This window comes from Squalius cephalus, assembly GCF_949319135.1.
Source record: "Squalius cephalus genome assembly, chromosome: 24".
Taxonomy (NCBI): Eukaryota; Metazoa; Chordata; class Actinopteri; order Cypriniformes; family Leuciscidae; genus Squalius; species Squalius cephalus.
This window is the reverse complement of record NC_137145.1, coordinates 15,742,266-15,764,635: the sequence shown is the minus strand read 5'-3', so window position 1 is coordinate 15,764,635 and position 22,370 is coordinate 15,742,266. Positions and strand designations below refer to the sequence as shown.

The 22,370-nt window shown below is 37.0% G+C and overlaps 1 protein-coding gene across 3 annotated transcripts in view; it reads left to right on the top strand.

Moving 5' to 3' along the window:
* The window catches only part of mtus2a (microtubule associated tumor suppressor candidate 2a), a 63,661-nt gene extending 41,983 nt beyond the window's left edge, over positions 1-21,678 (top strand). The window contains exons 5-15 of one of the 3 annotated variants that reach the window (XM_079860827.1): positions 6,789-6,947; positions 12,014-12,112; positions 14,209-14,405; positions 16,536-16,602; positions 18,705-18,919; positions 19,003-19,108; positions 19,202-19,275; positions 19,359-19,457; positions 19,546-19,665; positions 20,587-20,687; positions 20,770-21,678. In XM_079860827.1, the coding sequence (XP_079716953.1) occupies positions 6,789-6,947; positions 12,014-12,112; positions 14,209-14,405; positions 16,536-16,602; positions 18,705-18,919; positions 19,003-19,108; positions 19,202-19,275; positions 19,359-19,457; positions 19,546-19,665; positions 20,587-20,687; positions 20,770-21,118 (1,586 nt within the window). In that variant the 3' untranslated portion in view covers positions 21,119-21,678. Of the gene's footprint in view, positions 1-6,788; positions 6,948-12,013; positions 12,113-14,130; positions 14,406-16,535; positions 16,603-18,704; positions 18,920-19,002; positions 19,109-19,201; positions 19,276-19,358; positions 19,458-19,545; positions 19,666-20,586; positions 20,688-20,769 lie in introns of all 3 variants that reach the window. The other 2 variants (XM_079860826.1, XM_079860825.1) reach the window with 2 other exon arrangements.
* The last annotated feature ends 692 nt before the right edge of the window (positions 21,679-22,370 follow it).

The following is a 22,370-nucleotide window of genomic DNA, read 5'->3' as shown; positions in this document are numbered from 1 at the left end:
ATCATCACAAGAACTTTTGAGGAATATGCAACATAATTTAGACAATTGTTTTTGTCATGTGTATTATAATAACTGACAGACACTAACGTTATCATTTCAGCCGCTCTGTGCAGCTGCTCTGTGGAGCTCAGCTTCGCGGCTGAGACACGAATAGACTATTAACTTTAAAAAAAAATGCTGCCACACTGCCGATGTCTTTGTTGACATGGTAGAAGAAGACTGACTGACTATGAATTAAACGTTCTCACAATTAAATAAATAATATTCAGCAAACCTTCTAGTAGCCTACTTTCTTCAATCTGTCGCTCTTCTCCAGTGGGTTGGGCTAATCCAAAAGAAGTGAAAACAAGGGGGGTGTTACCTGTGAAACAGGGGTGCTCTGAAAACACCCCCATTAGCAATTAGTGCTTTCCACCTGATGAAATGAACGCGGCAAAAAATCAGAATTTTGGTCGAGTCAGAACGTATCGACCAAATAATCGATTAATCGACTGGGAGATTACAGCCCTAGAAATATCAGTACTATCAGAAATATCAATATCTGAAGTTAATATACCTGTTTTCATAGTGGAATATCTACTACCCGATTCGATTGTTTTTCAATACACTAGGCATCCACTGCTGAACAACTCTGCCAAGTGAACTACTTTCTTACGTCTAGTTGACTTCTTTTTTTTATAATACACACTGCATTGCGCACACAATCTTATTTCTGTCATGACAACTCTCGGGAGATTGGTATGGTAATAGAGATTGGCATGGTAATGGATATGGCAATGTTAATGCATTTGGTCTTGCTGCTGTTGCAGAGCAAGTACAGAGACTTGCTACTACCAATACATTCACAGACATTGCTGTTAGCATGTAAGACATGCTGCTGCTGCTGCACATGTAACGTACATGAATAAACCCCCAGTAGCAGATCTGTACAGGTGGAGCTGGGGAAGGTGGAGGGTTTCTGAAAGCACGCTGCAGACTGCTAACAGCAACACTACCAGCACTAACAGCAACACTACTACAACACAGTATTTGTTTGAATGTTGAGCCGCAGCTCATTGGCCACTGATGCAACAACAACAACCAATTAGCTGTGCTATGTAGATAATGACATGATCGCTACCAAATGAGTTAAAGAAATATCAGCCTAGAGTTTCGTGCCAGAACTATAACTAGGAGGACAATTTAGTATTCTAATTTTGAGGTACACATTACATGTACCTGTGCTAATTTTATAGTGCACATTACCATTTGCACACTACATAACATTGGCTCCATCTCAATTTGCATGGGCTACTCATGGTAAAAGTATTCACTGGTTAAAGTAAAGAATTTTGTGGAGTAAGCGGTGCTATTTTAGTATTATTTTTATTTTTATATATGTTTTCATTTTAGTTTAAATTTTAATAATTTAGCTATTTGTCCTTTTTATTATTATTGTTATATAATTTAAATGATTGTATATTTATTTCAAAACATTTCTATATAGCTATGATTAATGTTTTATTTTTGTTTTTAGTTTTAGTAATTTAAGTAACTTAATCAATTTTTTTTTGTTAGATTCCAAGGCCACATTTCTAATTTTCACTTCATATTTTCATCTAATATTTATATATTATAACAAATATAATATCATATAATTAAGATAATATTATTACATTACTTTAGAGATTAGCACAAATACTCCAGAAAAAGTACAGTTTATAAAAGTAAATCATCCAAGCACAATTTGCATACTATTTTAATGTACCATACTATAATTTAGGATGTGCTAATTCTAATCTCACATGTTATTTAGGACAAGGAATACACGTCTCATATTGTAAAACTACATAGTATGTCATTTAAACACAATTCTCATTCACTGCATCTAGAGCACACTTTTCATGTAGTCTGAAAAGAAAAAAAAAACATGGAAGAACAGGATAGAAAAAGAGCAGGAAAAGAGGAAAGGGAGCGACAGTAGGAAGGTGTTATAGAAAGTGAGGAGAGGTGGAGAGGGGGAGGTGTGAGAGCACAGATGCCATCGCTCCAGCCCATCTCTGACTCATGCACACTGCTGAGAACAGATGGTTCACCACAGCAAACATGCACACTCACACGCACAGGAAACATTCTCACACACTAAACATACACTTTCACTATAGGTTTGTTGCTCTAGATTGCGCAAGTTTTTGTCTCATTGGTATGTTTAATAAGTATGCTTCTAAATCCCACATCTCTCTGTCTGTCAGATTTGACGGTGGGCAGTCTGTTCTCTGGGTATCTGCTGACTCACACACTCACCAAACCGCTGAGCTCTGGATGATCCTACTGCGCAGAGAGATGCTAATGAACTTTTTCTCTATTTTTACCCCTAAGGACTGTCTGTTTCCTCCTGCCTTCTCAATCTCAGCTGTACCGTGTAAAGACTAGCTCTGATTCTAACGTATGGCCTAGCACTAGCAAGTCATGCATATATCATAAGCATTACTCTTAAATATTAATATGACACCATGATGATTTAGAATGACATTACATGTGTCAGCCTGCATTAGCACTGACCTGCTCGCTCCTTATCGATAACCACACAGGAGCCTGATTACCTCACGTCTTAATCCCATTCTATCTATTTCCCTGAAAGCTTTTACAGGATTTTTTTTTCTGTGGATGAAGATTCAAACCAGGCTTTTCTTCCTCAAAATCCCAAGCCATCTCCAGCTCTCTGTTTCAGCTAACTTCCGTTTCCATTATCCCTCTTAAGCCTCCCAGAGAGAGAGCAAGAGAAAGTGCGTTTCTCAGAGTGCTGCCAGGCCTGTTTTCTATCTTCTACTATTCCAATACCTCCATTTTTTCCCTCTTTCTTAGTTAAAAAACATTCATGTTTAATGTTGGATCATGGTCATCTTGATATCATGAGTTAGGTATTGTGTTATGAGTAGTTATAGATAACAAAAATGTAAAAAGTATCTTCTCAGAGTCTATCAATGGTTAAAAAAGGACAGAAATACCTAATCTTGTAGTACAGGGGTGTCCAACTGGGGGTTTGCAATTTTTAGTGGATCCATGATTGTAATTCAGGGTCGACCAATTATAGTTTGATCTCTTTTTTTAACTGAATAAGGCTCAAGACCCCTGTGCCAGTATTTTAGTGCACACTACACATGTGTACTAGTTTTGTATCTAGTGCACAATGTGATAGTGTTTTACTGTACACCACTTTATGATTTCGTACTGTACTGTTCTGCCTTGTGCACACTAATGTCATTCTGCACACTACTTTTTGTACATTATTGCACATTACATAATGTTCTGATGTTTTAGTCCATTATACTACCCGTAATGACAGATAATAGTGTGGGACAAAAGTGCACACTTCCTGACATGGTATTGTTTCATTGAACACCATTTTGTGATTTTGTACTGTACGCAATCTTGTGCAGACTTCGCTTTGTACTATGGTACTATGTTGAACTTACTAAATGCTTTATTTCGATAGTCCACTTTAGACAATCTACTAACTATAAGTAACTTTGCAACTACATGTCAACTACCAGTCATTAGAGTATTTGTAGACTGTCTGCTTAATATCTGCTAACACATTCATTTGATGGTCCCCCAACAGACATTCTACTGTCTATAAGTAACTTTGCCATGTCAATTTAGTCTACTATTGGATGTCTAAAATGGACTATCGAAAATAGCCAATTTTAGTCCAAAATAGTCCAATAGTGTAACCTAAAGTTTTAGTGTACACTACTTTATGTACTAGTTTTGTACTACACTATCTAGTGCATATTTCCTAATGTGGTATTTTTACCTAGTACACTGTATAATGTCGTACTACAGACTACTTTTTGTTCTAGTACTGTACTAGAGTATACTACCTAGTCCATATTACATAATGTCCAAATGTTTTAGTGCACACTACCTAAAATACTAGTTTGTTGTTCGTTTTGGCCCATTGGTCCACTTCCTGCAAGCAGTGCTGAGCAGTGAATCAGTTTTTCCACAGGACCGTTTGGTATTAGAATTGGAGTGGCACCCGTCCTGCCATGTGGCTGTGAGTGGAGGGGTTTCATTTGCATAATGTTTACTTCCAGGCATCCTCAGGAGCACCTCTGATGCTCTGTGCTTAATAATGCATCGCAAGTGCCATCTCTTAATAGGTCACTGCTGTGTTCACCGGGCACGATTTTTCATTCTGATTTTTTCGCTGTGCCATCTAAATGTTGGTAGATGGGAAATAACCTTCTGTGCTAGAATAACATCTGGTCCCCATCACATTTCCTCTGTCACTTATAAGCCATCCCAATCCTTATCCTTAACGTGAGCTCTTTCCTCTCAGATATTTTCATTTCTCTTGCATCTTTTTGCTTTCCATTTCCTCTTATAGTGGTCTTGTCAGTGGTGATTTAACTATCTAGCCTTTCTTTTATCTCCTCCCCAGTCTATCATTTATTTCTCTAATAGTGGTGGCCAACGTGGGATGCATTCCTATTCTCTCCTCCTTCCCGACACATTGTTTTCCTCCATCTCTGCTAAAATCCTTTTTTTGCTTTTGTCTTATCACATTACATTTGTCTCTGTTGGCCAGAAGGCCAGAGAAGAAGTGCTGACTATTTGGTTCTGAATTTTATCCACACCAGAACCACATTAAATTAATCTTCTACTATTTTTTGCATTCCCTTCTGGTGCATTGTTATGATACATTATTCAGCTCAAACTGAATTGTATATTTGTATTACTCATATATTAAGCTGAGAATTTGTCTTCATTATGATCGAAATGTCAGCAGCATTGTTTTCAATTTCCAGGACCTTAAGTGTGTGTGTGTGTGTGTGTGTGTGTGTTATATTTTATGTTATGTTATACAACATTCAAGCTTTTTTTTCTTTTTTAAGAAGATTAATGTGATCTTAGACCATTTATTCCATATTTGCCAAATGTTCACTAACCATTGGTACTCTTTTCTGAGCTAACTAAATTCATTCGAGATTTCCCTTAATTAAAAACATTTGTCAACAACTCAAGCACTTGAACAGCATAAGAATATAAGCACACCTGCAGATGATAGTTGGGTTCAGTATGTAAAAAGACTGCTGCATGGCATGTGTGAATGGAACAGTTCAGTGGGAGAGACAGGGGCTAAATCCTTTGGCTTCATAAATCAGAATGTAAATCCTGTAATGCTGTGTTACTACAATGCACCCTGCCAGTTATATATATTCAATATTTTTTCTGAATTAAATATCTGACTTTTGTCAAATTTTACTGTTGACTGCATTTATTAATCTCAGAAATTGTGCTACGAAAGTTATTGAAATAAAAATTATTAAATTTTTAAATAAAAATCTAAATGATTAATTTAGGCTAAATCAACCTGTTATATATATACCTGTTTTGTTTGATTTTAAATTTAATATTTAATTAATGAAAATAACAAAATCACACAAATCCAGATTTTCAACTGTATTAAGTAATTTTCCAAATGTTGCAATAGGTTTGCAAGAGGTTCAGTCTGTTTTTAAACCATTTTCTTAAAAGGAAGAAAAGTTTCAGTTTCATATTGTACTTTGTTCATAAAAAGTGATGTGTATAAATAGAGCGTGATGCTTTCTACTGATTTTTAACGGTATATATCTTAGGTGCACAATGTGATCCAATCCACACAAGTATAATGCTCCCATCATTTGGATGATTATGTAAATCCAGAGAGCTGATGAAACTGTAAAAAATCTTAAGGATTGAGTCTCTGTGCTACTAACCCAGTTACACACAATGCAAGCAGTTAACTGGTTCTCACAGAGATTTGGGGGAGAATCCACCAATGAGCAGCGAGGTTTATTTCCCGGCAGCCAATCAAATGTGTCTCTCAGCTGCTCTGCACCTTAACGTATCCTGCTGTGAGAGCTTTAGGGCTGTGTGGCACTTCCTGCTGTTTCCGAAACACCATCTCTGCAGCCAGAACTTTGTTCCAGTTCTTTACCCTTAACAGATCACCCTCAAATTGCCTTTAACGCAGAATATTCTTGCCGTAGATAAGTGATTCTGTTAGTGTGGTTATGTTTAATGCACAGTAAAGGCTATATATTTCATGCTAACAAAATCTCTTGGAATGAATGGCAGTTGCTGGCTGCTCTATTTTTCAGGTTACATGGGAGTTATAAAATATGGCATTTAAAAACACTTATGACAGTGTACTGTCAGCATTTCTGCATCTGTCTGCTCTTCTCTGTTCCTGGAATACTCTCTCAGCACTTCATAAATCATAGAGATAGCACAGCAGCAGAGCAGCGTTCTGTACGGGCTCCCGAGAATGGTGTCGCCTTACAGTATAAAACTAAGCTAAAATAGAGAGGAAAGTGTCTTTCAAAGGACCCGTTATATAAAAGTGCCTATGTGATTTGCGAAATCTGTTATGGCTCATTGAAGAGATATGTCTTGAGTTATTTTTTTTCTTTTACATGGCAAGCAGTTCTCATTTTATTGCAGCATTTAGTCATATTGAGCTGGGCTGCGGTTATTGATCAAGCCTAGAGTGGGATAAGCGGATGGTCTGGGTTCAGTTGTGGGGTTAATGAGCAGTTAGATGAATTCTCATCCACCACAGATGATGAATAATGTGCTTAGACAGCAGCAGAGTGAGACAGCGAAGGTGAGAGCAAGATGAGCACAGTCTGATTAAGCATTCACAGTAAATCAGAGAACAAGAAATTGACCTGCAGTATTCAGTGTCTAGACTACTGTGTGATGCACAATGAATTATATGCAGCTCAATTGCAGAGCATAAAAGTTTTTTTGGATTTCAGGGCCCAACAGTATAAATGATGAGCCACCGTTTCACCGTGTCACCACGTCGCCCCCTGGAGATGGATCCAGAGCACCCTGCCGCAGCAACCCTCAACCCCCCAACACTCCTGCACCCACACGCCGCTCGATTCTGCCCCCTTCTCGAAGCTCCCCTGTGGGTAAGTGGACTAAACCTCCATATTTTCAGCCAGTATGCACTTCAAGAAGTATGCTCTAAACAAGATGAAATCAAACCAGAATGCACTACAAGGCATATGCACCACTAATACAAACAATGATATTCAGTGCTACAACAAGCATGTGCTACATGAGGTATGCACTACTTCAAGTATTTTTCACCTAGCATGCATCACACAAATATGCTTCAGCTAGTATATACTATAAGAATGAACTTCAAATAGTGCATATATTACAAGTTGCTCTCTGATTAGTGTGCACTACAAAAAGTATGTGATTCAGTAAGTGTACACTTTAAAACGTATGGACTACGTACTGTATAGCTTCAATATGCTCTATTAGGAGTATGAAATGTATGAATTTTAATTAGAATGCACTCTACGAAGTATGCTCTACTTCGTAAGAAGTATGCTCTAAACAAGACTAATTCCATTAGAATGCACTACAACTAGAGTGATCTGCAACCAGTACTACAACAAGCATGTGTTTAAACAAGTACAGACCACAAAAGTATTTGTTTCAACTAGCATACATTACAAAAATATGTACTTAAGCTAGTATATGCTTATGCTATAAGAATGAACTTCAAATAGTTTATATTACAAGATGCTCTCTTATAAGTATGCACTTCAACTAGTATGCACTACAAAAAGTATGTGCTTCACTAAGTGTACATGAAACATGGACGTAGTATGCTGTAACACTTTATAATAACGTTCAGTTGTAAGTCATTTATAAATGGTTAGTTAATGATAAACTAATCATTTACAAAACATTCATAAATGATTAGCAAGTGATATACTAACATTTTATGTTTGTTTTGTAAATTCCATTACAAGTAATTTACAAGTGATTAGTAAATGATTAACTAATCATTTATGAAACATAACGATGCATTAAGTGATATGTTCATTATTTTGTGTTTTGTAGATTCAGTTATAAGTCATTTACATTTGATTAGTTAATGATTAACTAATCATTTACAAAACATGACTATGCATTTCATAAATGTTTAATAAATTGTTACATTTTTTTGTATGTTTTGCTCACATCAGGTGCACAGTGTTTAAAGACTCCATGTGTTTCAGAGAAGACAGCTGTCTGTACCCTCACCAGTCAGCACTTACACTGCAGTACACACTACAGTGTTCAACACATGTTATAGATGATGTGTAAACGCACAACACTTTCTGCATCCCCTAATCTTAAAGTGTAAACTATTCATCACTTGTAAATGTGTTACACATCATTCGTAGATAAGATTTGTTGATCTTATGCCTTATTGATTCTTGAAGTGGTAATCTACGAATGATGTGTAACACATTTACAAGTGATGAATAGTTTACACTTTGAAACTATGAAACGCATATTCATGTTTTGTAAATGATTAGTTAATCATTAACTAATCAATTGTAAATGACGTATAACTGAATCTCCAAAACATACATACAATAATTAACATATCACTTATTAATCATTTATGAACACATAGTCATGTTTCATAAATAATTAGTTAATAATTTACTAATCACTTGAAGAGTTCAGATGCAAAAGCCTCTAAGTGCCATTTGAAAATTTCATCTAGAATGGTCATTTTTATCAAGCTTGTATATTTAAGTTCAGTAATTTCACTTAAATGACAATTAATAGGTAATGTTCATTGCCATTTAAGTGAAATTACTGAACTTAAATATACGAGCTTGATAAAAATGATCATTCTAGAAGAAAATTTCAGATGGCACTTAGAGGCTTTTGCATCTGAACTCTTCACTTGTAAATAACTTGTAACGGAATTTACAAAACATACATAAAATGTTAGTATATCACTTGCTAATCATTTATGAATGTTTTGTAAATGATTAGTTCATCATTAACTAATCACTTATAAATGACTTACAACTGAACGTTATTATAAAGTGTTACCCAAGTATGCTCTAAACAAGGATAATCCCATTAGACTGCACTACAACTAGAGTGATCTTCAACCGGTACAATAACAAGCATGTGTTTCAACAAGTACGCACTATAGGAGGTTTAGACTACTATAAGTATGTACTTCAACTAGTATATACTGTATGAATGGACTTCAAATAGTTTACATTATAACTACTGGCATTGCACTAAATATGCCCTTAAACTAGTTTGTAATAGAAGTTTTGTTTGCTTGTTTTTTCATAATTCAGGATGAATTTAGTTCAGTTGGCGTGTTGAAATATCAAGGTTGCATGCTTCCTCCAGTGCCAGAAGTGACCTGTCAAATGTCATGAAGAATTCTCAGACAGCAGCTTCAGTTTGAAGACAGACCTCCACTGATCCATGGACACAGAGCTGAGAGCGTACTTGTCAGCATAAGTAAACAGCGCTACCTCCCTGTCCATGTCCTCTACAGAGTCATTTATCTCCTCTGCGTGTGTGAATAATGAGACAGTCCAGTTCGTGGGTGTTGCAGCCTATGTTTAGTCAAGACTGAAATGCAGACTTTTCCTTGAGAGGTTCCTTAGTGTTCAAGAAGTAGGCCATTCAGACTCATTCATCTTAAGCCCAGCAAGGGAAAAGTGGCTTGTCTACTTTCATGTGCTATACACACTTATTGAAGCACATACTTTTTATGGTGCATACAAGTTGAAGTGCATACTTCTAGAAGTGCACATCCTCCTATAATGCATATTTGTTGAAATATGCTTGTTGTAGTACTAGTTGAGGATCACTCTAGTTGTAGTGCTTTCTAATGTGAATAGTCTGGTTTAGAGCAAACTTCTTTGTAGTTTATACTCATTGAAGTGCATACTAGTTAAATTGTATACTCCTTGTGCATTTTTATTAAAGCCGATACTAGCTGAACCCTATACATTTTATAGTGCACACTTAGTGAAATTGTAATGGAAATGTAATGTAAACTATTGGAAGTCCATTCTTATAGTGTATATTAACTGTGTGTGTAATGAATGCTAGTTGAAACGATTACTTGAAGTAGTGCATAGCTCTTGTAATGCGTACTTGTTGAAACGCATGCTTGTAGTACTAAAGATTACTCTAGTTGTATTGCATTCTGTTATAACTAATCCTGTTTAGACGAGCATACACCTTGTAATGAAAACTCATTAAAGTGCATACTAGCTGAATTTCATACACTTGCTTGCAATCATCTATTTATCTCAGCTCAGTTAGGCCGATCATTAAGAAGTAATCATCCGATTAAAGCAAGCGATGAACCATTGTGCATGCTGGTGACATTACAGAAGAGCCTATCCAATCAGAACTCGTCTATGACCATTTAACCAATCTTTTTCCTTCTGCCTAAAGGATAATGAGGCTATTAAGATGCCTTGGTCCTCTTCTTTCCTCCTCATCCTCCTCTTTTTTTATATCCTGTCCCCCTCTGTCTCAAGTGTTGTTATCAGTTCTGTCCCATTTTCAGCGTCACGTTTTCCGATCCTTAGCCACAGCTCTAAGAGCATATAGCTCTGCCTGCTGCTTCCCTCTTTGTCATCCTGACAAAATCTCCAGAACCCTGGAGGGACAAAAAGGCTGCCAGGGCAGCTGTCCCATCATGAAGTACCGGTTTAGGGTTAGCATGCTGTCAAGGTAGTGAGCGATGACAACATTCATGAGACGCTGCTGTTAAAAAACATTTCAGAGATCCTGTGCAGCTATCATATAACTCTCATGAATCTAAGGAAACCGAGTATTTATAACACACATGCAGGCTTTAGGCTGCCATACTTGAGTTAAGCATACTCAAACGCACCCACCCATGGTGCACCGGTGCCTCTGATGCCGGAGGTGCTGTCTCAGCATTGGGGGTGGGGTAGAAGTGTGGTCCTAGGGAGGAGGGAGTCTATTGGGATTCTAAAGGGGTGTCTATGGCTGTCTGCTACATGTCGAAATGAGCTGGCAGTAATTAGGTGCCCTGGGACCCCTGTTGCAATGTGATGTTTGTGTGTGTGTGCTGTGTTGGGGAAAAGTAAGCCAAAAGCAGCAACCCCAAAAACATAAGCACCCCCTTCTGTTGTGAGATGGGAGATTTGAAACTAGCTCCAACCCAGCAGTGTCTTCAGTCTTTTCCTATTATTCCATAGGCAGTGCCAGTCTCTACTGTTCGGGTGATATCACCAATAATAATAATATAGTAATTTGCACATGTAAATACTATATTTATAATTGTATTTTAAAATCAGTGTTGGTATGTACATTTTCGGTCTTAACACAACAAATCGGGAATCACACAATGGTGGAATTGGTGGAATGAAATGGCTGCATTTATTTAATCAAAACTATATATAAAATATAACAATACTTTTGTTATTATATATAATATATTTTATTATTTATTTATTTTATTTTCTGTTTAAAATTTGATTTATTGATGTAATTGATCCTTTCGAAATCATTCTAATATATTCAGATTTGTCACTCAAGAAACATTTCTTTGTATTATCAATGTTGAAAACATTGTGCTGCCTAATATATTTGTGGAAACATTTGTTTTCAGGATTCTTTGATGAAAAAAAAAAAGTTGAAAAGATCAACATTTGAATAGAAATCTTTTGTAACGTTATAAATGTCTATGTCACTTTTGATCGGTTTAATGCATCCTTGCTATGCGTTGACCATTTTATATTATTATGAACATCAGGGTTATTTCAAGAAATATTCTCTATTTTTTTCACATCAATTTGGGCTGACCACAGATCTGAGATTTGTGAGATTGATTTTTTAATATATTTATACTGTATTCTGTACTGTATGTGCACGGATGCCTGCAGCCTCTCAGAATATCATATCGTCCAGCCTGTGTGGCAGCAGCGTTATTTTGTGGTTGGCTGCCTCTTATTGGAATCGATCCATGGACCACTGAAACCATATTATGACTCCATGGAAGAGGAGAGCGATACGAAAAGAGAGAAAGGGGGTGGTGGTTACTGTTGCAAATGCATTCATGGATTTGCAGTCGCATACACTGTATGTGTGCCCCAATTGAATGTCCTTGAATTCAGGAAACCTCCTACACTACCATTAACTCACCAATGTCTTTCTTTATCTATAGCAATCCGTAAGGAATTCCAGAAGAGTTCTGATGGTACCCGTTCATCTCTCTCTTCCCCTAAGAGACTCGCTGTAGTGTCTCCTAAACCACACTCTCCAGGTAACCAACCAAAACAAAGATCAACCCAAGATTGCTTTCCTTTCATAGCTGTCCCCTGCTGCTCTACAGAGTACAGTGCTTCCATTAGATGAAGTCACGCTATTGGATAAATCTCATATGACGCTCACATCTTCACTGAAAACCTCTTTATTTTTCTCTCTATACACACACACACAAACATAGAATGAGAGAGTACTACATTTAAAATGTAATCAGTGTGGCCACTGGGGGTCACTGTCCAGCTGTCATGTTGAACAAAATTAAACAATAATTGAAACAATACCCAATCTTCAGCATTTGATCCCCACAGTACTCTCTGTATCCATCCTGGGGTGCAGATTATGGGTTTTGGGGGTCAGAACTCATAATTAGAGTTTGAATCCCCCTGAAGAACATTAAAACAAAATGTTGGGGGTTCTTGAGAAAGGTAAACATATTAGGAGGTTTCAGAGTGAATCTTTGCCCTCTTGCTTTCTTTGTCTTCTGATGAGCAGGGAATCTACATAACATCAGTTTCGCCCACCTTACTACCTGAAAAGCAGTTTTTCTCTTTGTTGTCATAAAGACTGATTCTCAGACCAAAGACTAAGCCGCTTTAGGAGGATGGTGGCTGTTTGTGTGTGTGTGTGTGGACTGTGGACTGGATTGTGTATGAGTCAGCATAATGTTTTAAAATGTTAATTTAAATTGATGCTAGTTTTATACAGCTCTTTGATATTGTCTAACTTTATACACTATCGTTCAAAAGTTTGGGGTTGGTCAGATTTTTTTAAATGTTTTTTTAAAGATATCTCTTGTGATTACCAAGGCATTTATTTGATGCAGAAATTTCAGCATCATTACTCCAGTCTTCAGTGTCACATGATCCTTCAGAAATCATTCTAATATGCTGATTTGCTGCTCAAGAAACATTTAATAATAAAACATCATGTTTTTTTCAAGATTCTTTGATGAATAGAACAGCATTAATTTGACATAGAACTCTGTTTATAACATTATTAATATATTTACTGTCTCTTTTGATCAATTTAATGTGCTCTTGCAGAATAAATTATTTTTTAAAAATCTCCAAACCTTTGAACGGTAATGTATCTCAACATTTCTATACAGTACGCATCCTACAATGAACATAGGACAGCTGTAGCTTGCTAAAATGTATATAGAGGTTAATTTAATACCTAATACGTCAGTAAAGGGCATTGAAAAAATTTGATGCCAGTCATTAACAAACAAATTGCTTGCACACTCAACACTGAGGACAACAATGACTCCATCATAGCAATTAACAGCTCTACACAGACAAGTCTTTTTTTCTGAAGATTAGTTTCTACAGTAATGATGGCCGTAAATCATCTTGTCATTCCATTTGGCTCAATGTGTTTATCAAATTCATCAAGAGATGAATGCTAACACACAGCTGCAGTAAGAACAAAAACATTAGCTGCTATTAGCATTAGCATGAGTAGTGCTTTAGATTGCTTGCTTATCTTGAAGCATGTTATACCTTGGTCTTATATTTTATAAATGAAAAATCTTTTACTTTTATGCTAGTTTTTGAGTTTATCTCTATATAGCTTCAATAATTGATAATGTCTTTATGTAACTTCCATGAGGGCATCATCTGTATGATGTGACTAATCTATAGCTACATCCATTGTAATGCATATATTGTGAATTTCAAGTATTCCATTATTGTACTTGAACTATAAGATTTGATATGGTTTGTTTAGCCACTGTGCCATTAGCTGTGGGTCACATACCTCATTTTAACATTACAATGAAACCGGTCTAGTCTTTGAATAGTCCATTTGCTTTACTTATAGAGTATTCACCTAATCCATTTAGGTATAGAAATTATGGTAAAGCTTCATGTAAATTGTTTCATGGTTGTTAAGCGCACAGTACTCCCTGGGGTGTCTTAGCATTATGGAGGCCGTTTTATTCACACAGGGCAGTTCTGAGATGAGTTTAATGAAATTGATTTTTTAGTACTGTTTCTTTTGTGTTTCCCCCTTTAGTGCTTCAGAGGCAACAGAAGGCAACAGTGGCAGTTCGAGGCTCAAGCATTCTCATTTTGCCTCGTACTGGCTCCCCAGGTCCAGAGAAGAAAAGAGAAGAAGAGCAGAAAAAAGAAAAAGAGCGAGATGAAGTAGGGAGACACGAGGAGTTGCAGCTCTTGCAGAGTCGCTATGAAGAACAGGCCAAGCAACTGCAGGCTCTTCACACAGAACTAAAGAAAACCAGCCTGGGTCTGGAGGTCTTTGTCATCTGTACTCAGCACTTCTCCCTCAAGGTATTTTATTGCAGACATCATCTAAACATCACATTTTCTTTCATATGTGCCTGAATCATTAGGCGTTGGACATACTCTACTAGTTTTTTTTTATTACCACTTTACACATTTTAGAATCCTAATAAAGTCATCAAAACTATTAAATGAAACAACTCATTTTATTTTTATTTTATTTTATTATTCATAGGTATATGTTTGGCAACAGTTCTTCTAACCCTAATTGATGGAGTGTGTAGCTTTTCATTTCTTAAACAACCATGTAGGATATGGCCATATTCAAGGATGACAATGTCAAGATTCATCAGGCTTAAATTGTAAAAGAATGGTTGGGAGGGAGCATGAGGAATCATTTTTACACATGAATTGGCATTGGCATTGGCAATAAAATGATTGACTTGTATTGACAATGCAAGAGTCGAGCACTTTTGTACACACTCCATCAATTAGGGTTAAAAGAACAGTTGACAGTTAAACATAATAATCACAATTTAATTTTATTATATTTTTGGAGAATTGGGCATCCCAAAGATGCTGTTTTCTAAATGTATTGTTGTTAAGCAGATACAGTACGTTCAATCAATCATGATTCACAGTACACTAACTATAGTGACATTCCTCATGACACAAACCCCGTGATCAAATGATTTGCTCAAGGGCACAATGATGTTATGGTCTTCACATGTCATCACTACATGAGATATTTGTGTTACCATGCCAAAGCCTCAACCATTAGGCAACCACTAGTTTACTGACTGACACATCCAGTCTATCTCACAACCACTGCAAACTGAACACTCAAAAACCAAAACTCAAATAACAGCCTTTATCTAATCTATCATGAATAGAAGGATGAGGTAACTGTGTGCAAGAGCAGACCGTTGAGTCACTGTTTGCACACAGAATCACAACAAGCATATCACTGTCTCCTTAGGATGAATCATATATGTTATCATCCTTATTTGTAATTCGCTTTAGATAAAAGCATTTGCTAAATTAATAATGTAAATAAATTTTTAAAAAATTAGAAGCACAGTGCCCCCTGCTGTCCATCAGTGAATGATTGCTTAAATTATACATCATGAAAAAAAAACATTTGTCCACTGTTGCGTCTGAAATGCCTCTTCATACTAATTCGAGACAAACTTAAACAAGTCAGTGAGGGGCCTGAAACCTGATGGCTTAAAGTATACACCCATTTATTCAATATGTTCCAGCCTAATGCCCACACATACTACATTAATATTAATTGCATTCCTCTCCTCCACATGCACTCCTGTTTGTCTGTTTAGCAGTAAAAGGGTTTACGGATAGAAGCTGTGTGTCAGTAACCTGCCAATTCCTCCCACGCCTGGCAACTCTAACATAAAGCAATCCACATTTTATTATTTGTTATAATGCATGTTTTATTTTTAAGTGCTTCTCATTATCAGGTTGGTATACTGTACATTTTCTGTTAAATGCACACTAGAGTGTTAATGCTTCTGCAGCATTGTATCAATTTATTTCTTCCTCGTCACCTTACACTTACAGACATGTCTTTTGTGTTTGATTTTGTTTAGTTTATAATGGTCAGTTTCAAACGCAACACTATCCGTATTCATAATTAGATTTTATTTAGGCCTTAAAAGTAATACTAAATGCAGTATGCAGTAGGTAGTCAACACTAAAAAAGCACAGTATGTGTTTTTGTGAGGGTACATTGGTTTACTGTTTATGGATGTGATTGTTGAATTATTAATTAGTAAAACTATGTTAACCATGAAGAAATTGGACATACTATAAATTGTATCCTAAATGTTTTATCCTGATATTGCTGAGACCAAATGTCCCTACAAAAATGGTTAAACCTGAAATCACCTACATTATAGAAACTAGCCACGAGGACTGAAAATGTTCCCCATGAGGAAAGAAGCTATATAAACTTAATATAATTCAAATACATATTCATAAATAATACAATAATCCTGGAATAAATAATTCATAAATAATGAAAATACACTTGGTTTTGCGTTTGGGTTCGAAGATAGATATAGATGTCAATGGAAAACTTGCCTCGAGTAGCCTAATATTGTATTTAATTGTTAGTAGTGGATCAGAATAAAAGCAGATGTGTGTTATTGTTTGTTTCAGAGTGAAAGTGCTGAGGAGAAGGAGAGAGAGTTGTCACAGGAACTCAGTCGGATTCAGCGTGAAGTGGGTGAGTGTCCAGAAACTTCTAAGAAAAAAACAGCTGCCGGTTGGCGGTTGCATAAACGCCTTAGACTAGTCTAACAATTTAGTCATAAATTATGTCAAGGATATGTTTAGTTTGGTCTGTGTTTCTTTAGTACTTTGATTTGGTTTGTCTCTGCTGTTGTTTATTGTTTGAGTTGTTATCCTCTTAGTTGGTTTGCATTGTTTCTAGATCAGTTTCCTTTGTCTGTGTTTAATAGTTACCATGGTTTGTCTAATTTGAACCCAGAAAGTGAGACTGTCTACCCCTTGAACTACAAACACAAGTAAAAAGTGTTCAGAAAACTACAAAACATGGTGGATCTAGGTCTAGATCTAGGTCAAGATAAAGGGGTTTAAGTGACTAATAATCAACATATAAACTGATAAAAAAATATTTATGTAATGTTATTCGTGTTATATTTCATCTGCAACAACAACGTGAACTTTTATAAAGATCCGTTTGGCCATTAACTTTTAAATGCATCTTTATGCATCTCCGCATGTAAGACCCGTGACTGGCAGATCAACGTGCTACTGCATTTCTCTCCGATATAGCAGGAAACAAATAAAATGTGGAGGATTTTATCTTTGACAAGATGATTGACAGGTCAGTTTACCTGACAGGATGCGTGTAACTAAGCGACAGAGAGCAACCGTTAAAGACTCTATTTTATGACATGACAGTATGTCTAAAAGCTTGTCTACTCTTCTGCTGCACACTCAAAAGTATGTAGGCCTACTTTTTCTTCACAAAAAGAGTACATACTTTTAGGGCATAGTATAAGTAGGCGAACTGAGACGCAGCATTGGTCTTTTCTTCCCCGCTGTGACGTATATCCCAGACAGTTAAACGGCTTCTCGAACAAGATTGGATGGTTTGCTATTGTTGTAAATATGATAAACAGATAAGTGCTGTGGTTAAGTCCTGTTTTTACCATCTTCGTCTTTTAGCCAAGGTTAAGGCCTTCTTGTCTGTAAAGAACTTTGAGATTGCCATGCATGCTTTTGTAACTTCCCGATTAGACTATTGTAACTCTTTATATACTGGTGCCCCTCAGATATGCATCACACGTTTGCAGTTAGTTCAAAATGCAGCTGCACGACTTCTCAAAGGGAAGCGTAAATGTGAACACATTACACCAATTTTGATCTCGCTTCATTGGCTACCGGTTAAATATAGAATTGATTTTAAAGCTTTGTTATTTGTTTTTAAGTCTTTGCAGAACCAGGCTCCACAGTACCTATCTGACCTATTACATCTGCCCATACAGTCAAGATCACTAAGATCGGGGGACTCTAATTTACTATCTGTCCCTAGAACTAGACTTAAAAATAGGGGTGATCGTGCCTTTGCAGTCATCGGCCCTAAGCTATGGAATAGCTTACCAGCTTACATCAGATCCGGCCAAACCTTGTCAATTTTTAAATCAAATTTGAAAACATTTTTTTTTTTTTTTTGTATTGAGATATAGGACTGTGCAAGCATTAGGTGTGTTGATGGACTCAATCTACTCCATCTGTGTTTTGATTATCCTTCTGAATCCGATCCAGACGTAGTCTTTGACAAAGCGCAATTTTCTCAGCTTTTTGCTCAAAATGTTCCTTTTTTTAATGAAACCAGATTAAAGTGTTGATTAAAAAAAAACAATACATTAAGATAGAATGTGTTAAGCTAGAAACAAAAATAAAATGTTTTTTTTTTTGTTTGTTTGTTTGTTTAAAAGCAGAGGCTCTGTTCTTTCTTTTGATATATTGCAATTCAGATATTCATACCACAAAATATTCTGGGGACCATGAAACTTTTATAAAATGATAAAAAATGCTGGCAGTGACTGGCAACTTTTTTCAAAAATGCTGGCGGGGAAAGAGTTAAAGATTATGAGGGCACATTATTATAATTTTTTTTTAATTATGTGCACGATAAATCATTAAATCACGATAAATCAAAGTACTGCAATATTCTTTTTTTTTTAAAGGCATTGTCAATTTTTATTTCATGGCTTCTTTTACAGTGGCTACATTTTTGCAACTGGCCTCAATTTTGTGATATTTATATCCATATGCTCTGTTTTTCATATTGCCCAGCCTTCAACGCAGCTCGCTGGGAGCGTCTTCAGAAGGAGAAGAGAGAGCTGGAGGAGTGTTTTGAAAGGGAGCTGAGAGAGTTACAGGTGCAGCAGGAGTCTGAGCTCGTAACCTTAGAGGAGAACTTGAGATTACGGCACGCTTCGGACAGAGACCATCTCAGAGCAGAGCACCAGTCAGAGGTGGAGGAGTTTCACACCCAGCACCAGGAACAGGTTGGATCATCAGGCTGAGGATCATGGGAGATAGATTTAGGATGGCATGAATATGAATACTCAAATGCGTGTTTTGTGTGTAGATCGAAGAGTTGACTGCCAACCATGAGGCCGCCCTTGAAGACCTGAAGACCATGCACAACATCACCATGTCAACACTGCAGGAGGAGCATGCCAGGACAATGAGAGGTGAGGGTGCCATTTTGTAATACCACTACTAACCAGCTGACGGAAGTGTGGAGAAGGTAAATTCTGTTTTCCTTCTCATTTCATTTCTCTTAGACTTAAGAAAAGCTCATGAGCAGCAAAAAGCCAATCTAGAAGAGGACTTTGAGAAACTGCGCCTCTCGCTTCAGGTGATTTGTTCAGTGACTCAAGGTTTAAGATTTTTTGCTACTCATCCAAAGGGCTTCATTAGTAACAGTACCGTTTCTTTCAGGACCAGGTGGACACGCTGACTTTCCAGAACCGAACTCTGAAAGACAAAGCCAAGCGCTTTGAAGAGGCCCTGAGCAAGAGCACTGATGAACAAATCGTGGTATATATATATAAAGGGAAATTTATAAAGGGATACTAGGATTTGGGCACACAAATGCTGAAAGTGAGTATTGTAAATGTATTTGCAGGATGCACTGGCCCCGTATCAGCATATCGAGGAAGACCTTAAGAGTTTAAAGGAGGTTCTGGAGATGAAGAACCAGCAAATTCATGACCAGGAGAAGAAGATCTGTCATTTGGAGAAAGTGGTAAGCTACAAATGAAAAGGTGTGAAGGATCAACACACTGTGCAGGAGAATTGTGAGATAAAGTATCTTCCTGTATTCAGTTTAAAGTTAAGAAAATCAATTTCTCTCTCCACTCTGTCACTGTGAAAAAAGATCTGTGCCAGTAAAGAAAACAGTGCAAGTAAAAGAAAAACTGCAGCAGGAAAGAAGAAAGCTACGGAGCGACGCACATGATACGCATCATGGCCATGAATCAAGAAATCATACCTTTGTTTTAGTAAATTGTGGCCCTATTTACTAATTTGTTCCCTCGTTTTAGTTCAGTCAAAACAAGGGAATGAATTAATGTCACGGGAACAAATTCTTAATTCATGGCCATATATATATTTTTGTCCATGCCATGTATGGGGTTCCATAGAAAACAGTGCAAGTAAAAGACAAACTGCTATTTTTTTTATCTCAAGTAAAACCCCACCTTTGATCAAGAACCACATGATATTTATTGCAGGATGTTAAATAATGATTCATTTCTAATCAAATGAATTGATTTTATAGTGAAGTATATCTACACTCCTTAGCTCTGACGTTTTACAACCCCCTAATAACATCAACAAAACAAATCACTCAAATAAAGAATTGTATAAATAATAAAGCAAGAAGAATAATGCTTTTCTGATCCTTTTACTGCTACAGTACATTATTTATGATTTGGATATACTTTCCATTTAAAACTGCTTTTTACTTTCTTTTCAGCTCCTTTATATTATTTATGATTTGGAAATTGGACCGCCGTCCATTTTAAAGCCTCGTTTTTCCTTTCAGCTTTTACGCTTCTCATTGTTTCGTCCTCACGTAAAACACATTTCAGTCCACTGTTGTCCAGGCAGGGGAAGTTTGTGTAAGAATTTAATGTGGAGCTCTGTGTTCGCTTGATCCTTCGAGCAGGCCCAAAAGAACCTGCACCTGGAGGAGCGGGTCCAGGTGCTTCAGCAGCAGAATGAAGACCTGATGGCCCGCATCGACCGCCACCTCTCAGTGTCAAGGTCAGGATTTGAAAAAAGATCAAATTAGTCTTGCGAAGCCAGTCTTTCGACTAATCCTGACTGTTTCATCCTGGATGTTTAGACAACTGTCTGAGGAGAACGCAAACCTTCAGGAGTATGTGGAGAAGGAGACCACCGAGAAGAAACGTCTGAGCCGCAACAACGAAGAGCTGCTCTGGCTCCTCCAGACGAGTCCTCACCTGTCGCCTTCCTCTTCTCCCATCCACAGAGCCTTCTTCCCCGGCCCTGATATCCCCCCTTACCCTTACTCCCCAGGCCCTGGTACCCCCACACACTCCTCTTCTCCTGGCCACTGTACACCCACTCAGAAGGTGGCTTCTCCGGGACCTGGGACGCCCACGCTGAGAGGCTCACCAGCAGCACGCTCGTCCCCCGCACGGATCCCGAACGCCAACACTTTACCCAGATGAGCCATCCTGCTGAATCTCAGCTGCCTCGCCCATTTTCTGTTACTGTCCGTCGTGGACGACAGTGCTTTGTTTTGATGTGCGGGCCATAATTTCCTTTAAAAAATGTGGCAAATTTTATTACGATTTTAACAACCCCAACTGCCAGACAGAGATCTAACAGCCTCTGTTATTTCCATTCTTTGAATTTTGAACTCAAGTAAGCTCAAAGAATTTTGAACTGGAGGATTGAACTCGTAGCATCAGAGTGAAAGAGCTACTGATGCTAATGCTAATGACGTGCTGCCGACAATGCTTGGCCTGCATGGAAGCAGAATGATTTTTTGAAGTTGCTCGGCTTTAGATCTGACTCTAAAACATGCTGTTGGACTCCAACACAAATGTCTGTAGGTTCTCCTGAATGACATACGAGAACTTTATACAACAAAAAGCACTTTAGGTTTCTGCCCTACCTTCTTCCTACAGATACATGCACCAGCATTTTTTGCGGTCTGGTTTATTTTTTTATAGGATATGTCTTCTGATTTTTCAAATCTCCCAGTGTTTGAGTTTCGATCCAAAATGTTTCAAATTTGTCAAGACATTTACACTGCAAAATTTCATTTTCTTAATATATTTTTTTTCTTACAGTGAAAATATCTAAATATTCTTAAAAAATTTACATGACAAAATTACATAGGATATGACTTGTGTTGAGGCAATTTTATTTAATTATTTATATATCCCAGTTTGCTTTTTTTAAAAGTACAACTTAAATATATATTATTCATACACTACTGTTCAAAAGTTTGGGGTCTGTAAGATTTATTTATGTTTTAGAAAGTCTCTCGTGCTCACCAAGGCTGTATTTATTTGATCAAAAATACAGTATAATAGTAATATTGTAAAATATTTTACACTTTAAAATAACTGTTCTATATTAATATCTTTTCAAATGTAATGTATTCCTTTGATGGCAAAGCTGAATTTTCAGCAGGCATTAATCCAGTCTTCACAGTCACATGATCCTTCAGAAATCATTCTAATATGCTGATTTGCTGCTCAAGACACATTTTGAAATTATTAAAATGTTATGGGTGACTGTCTATAGAGTGCATGAAGATGAAGAGTGCAAGGAAATAGTCTTTTAATTCAGTAATCCACAGGAAACAGGACAGAAACATGGGGTAACATCCACTTTACACATCCTAAATGAGGTAATTAATGAACGGCAGGTGACCAGAATCATTAATTAAACACATGAAGGAACTGGGTC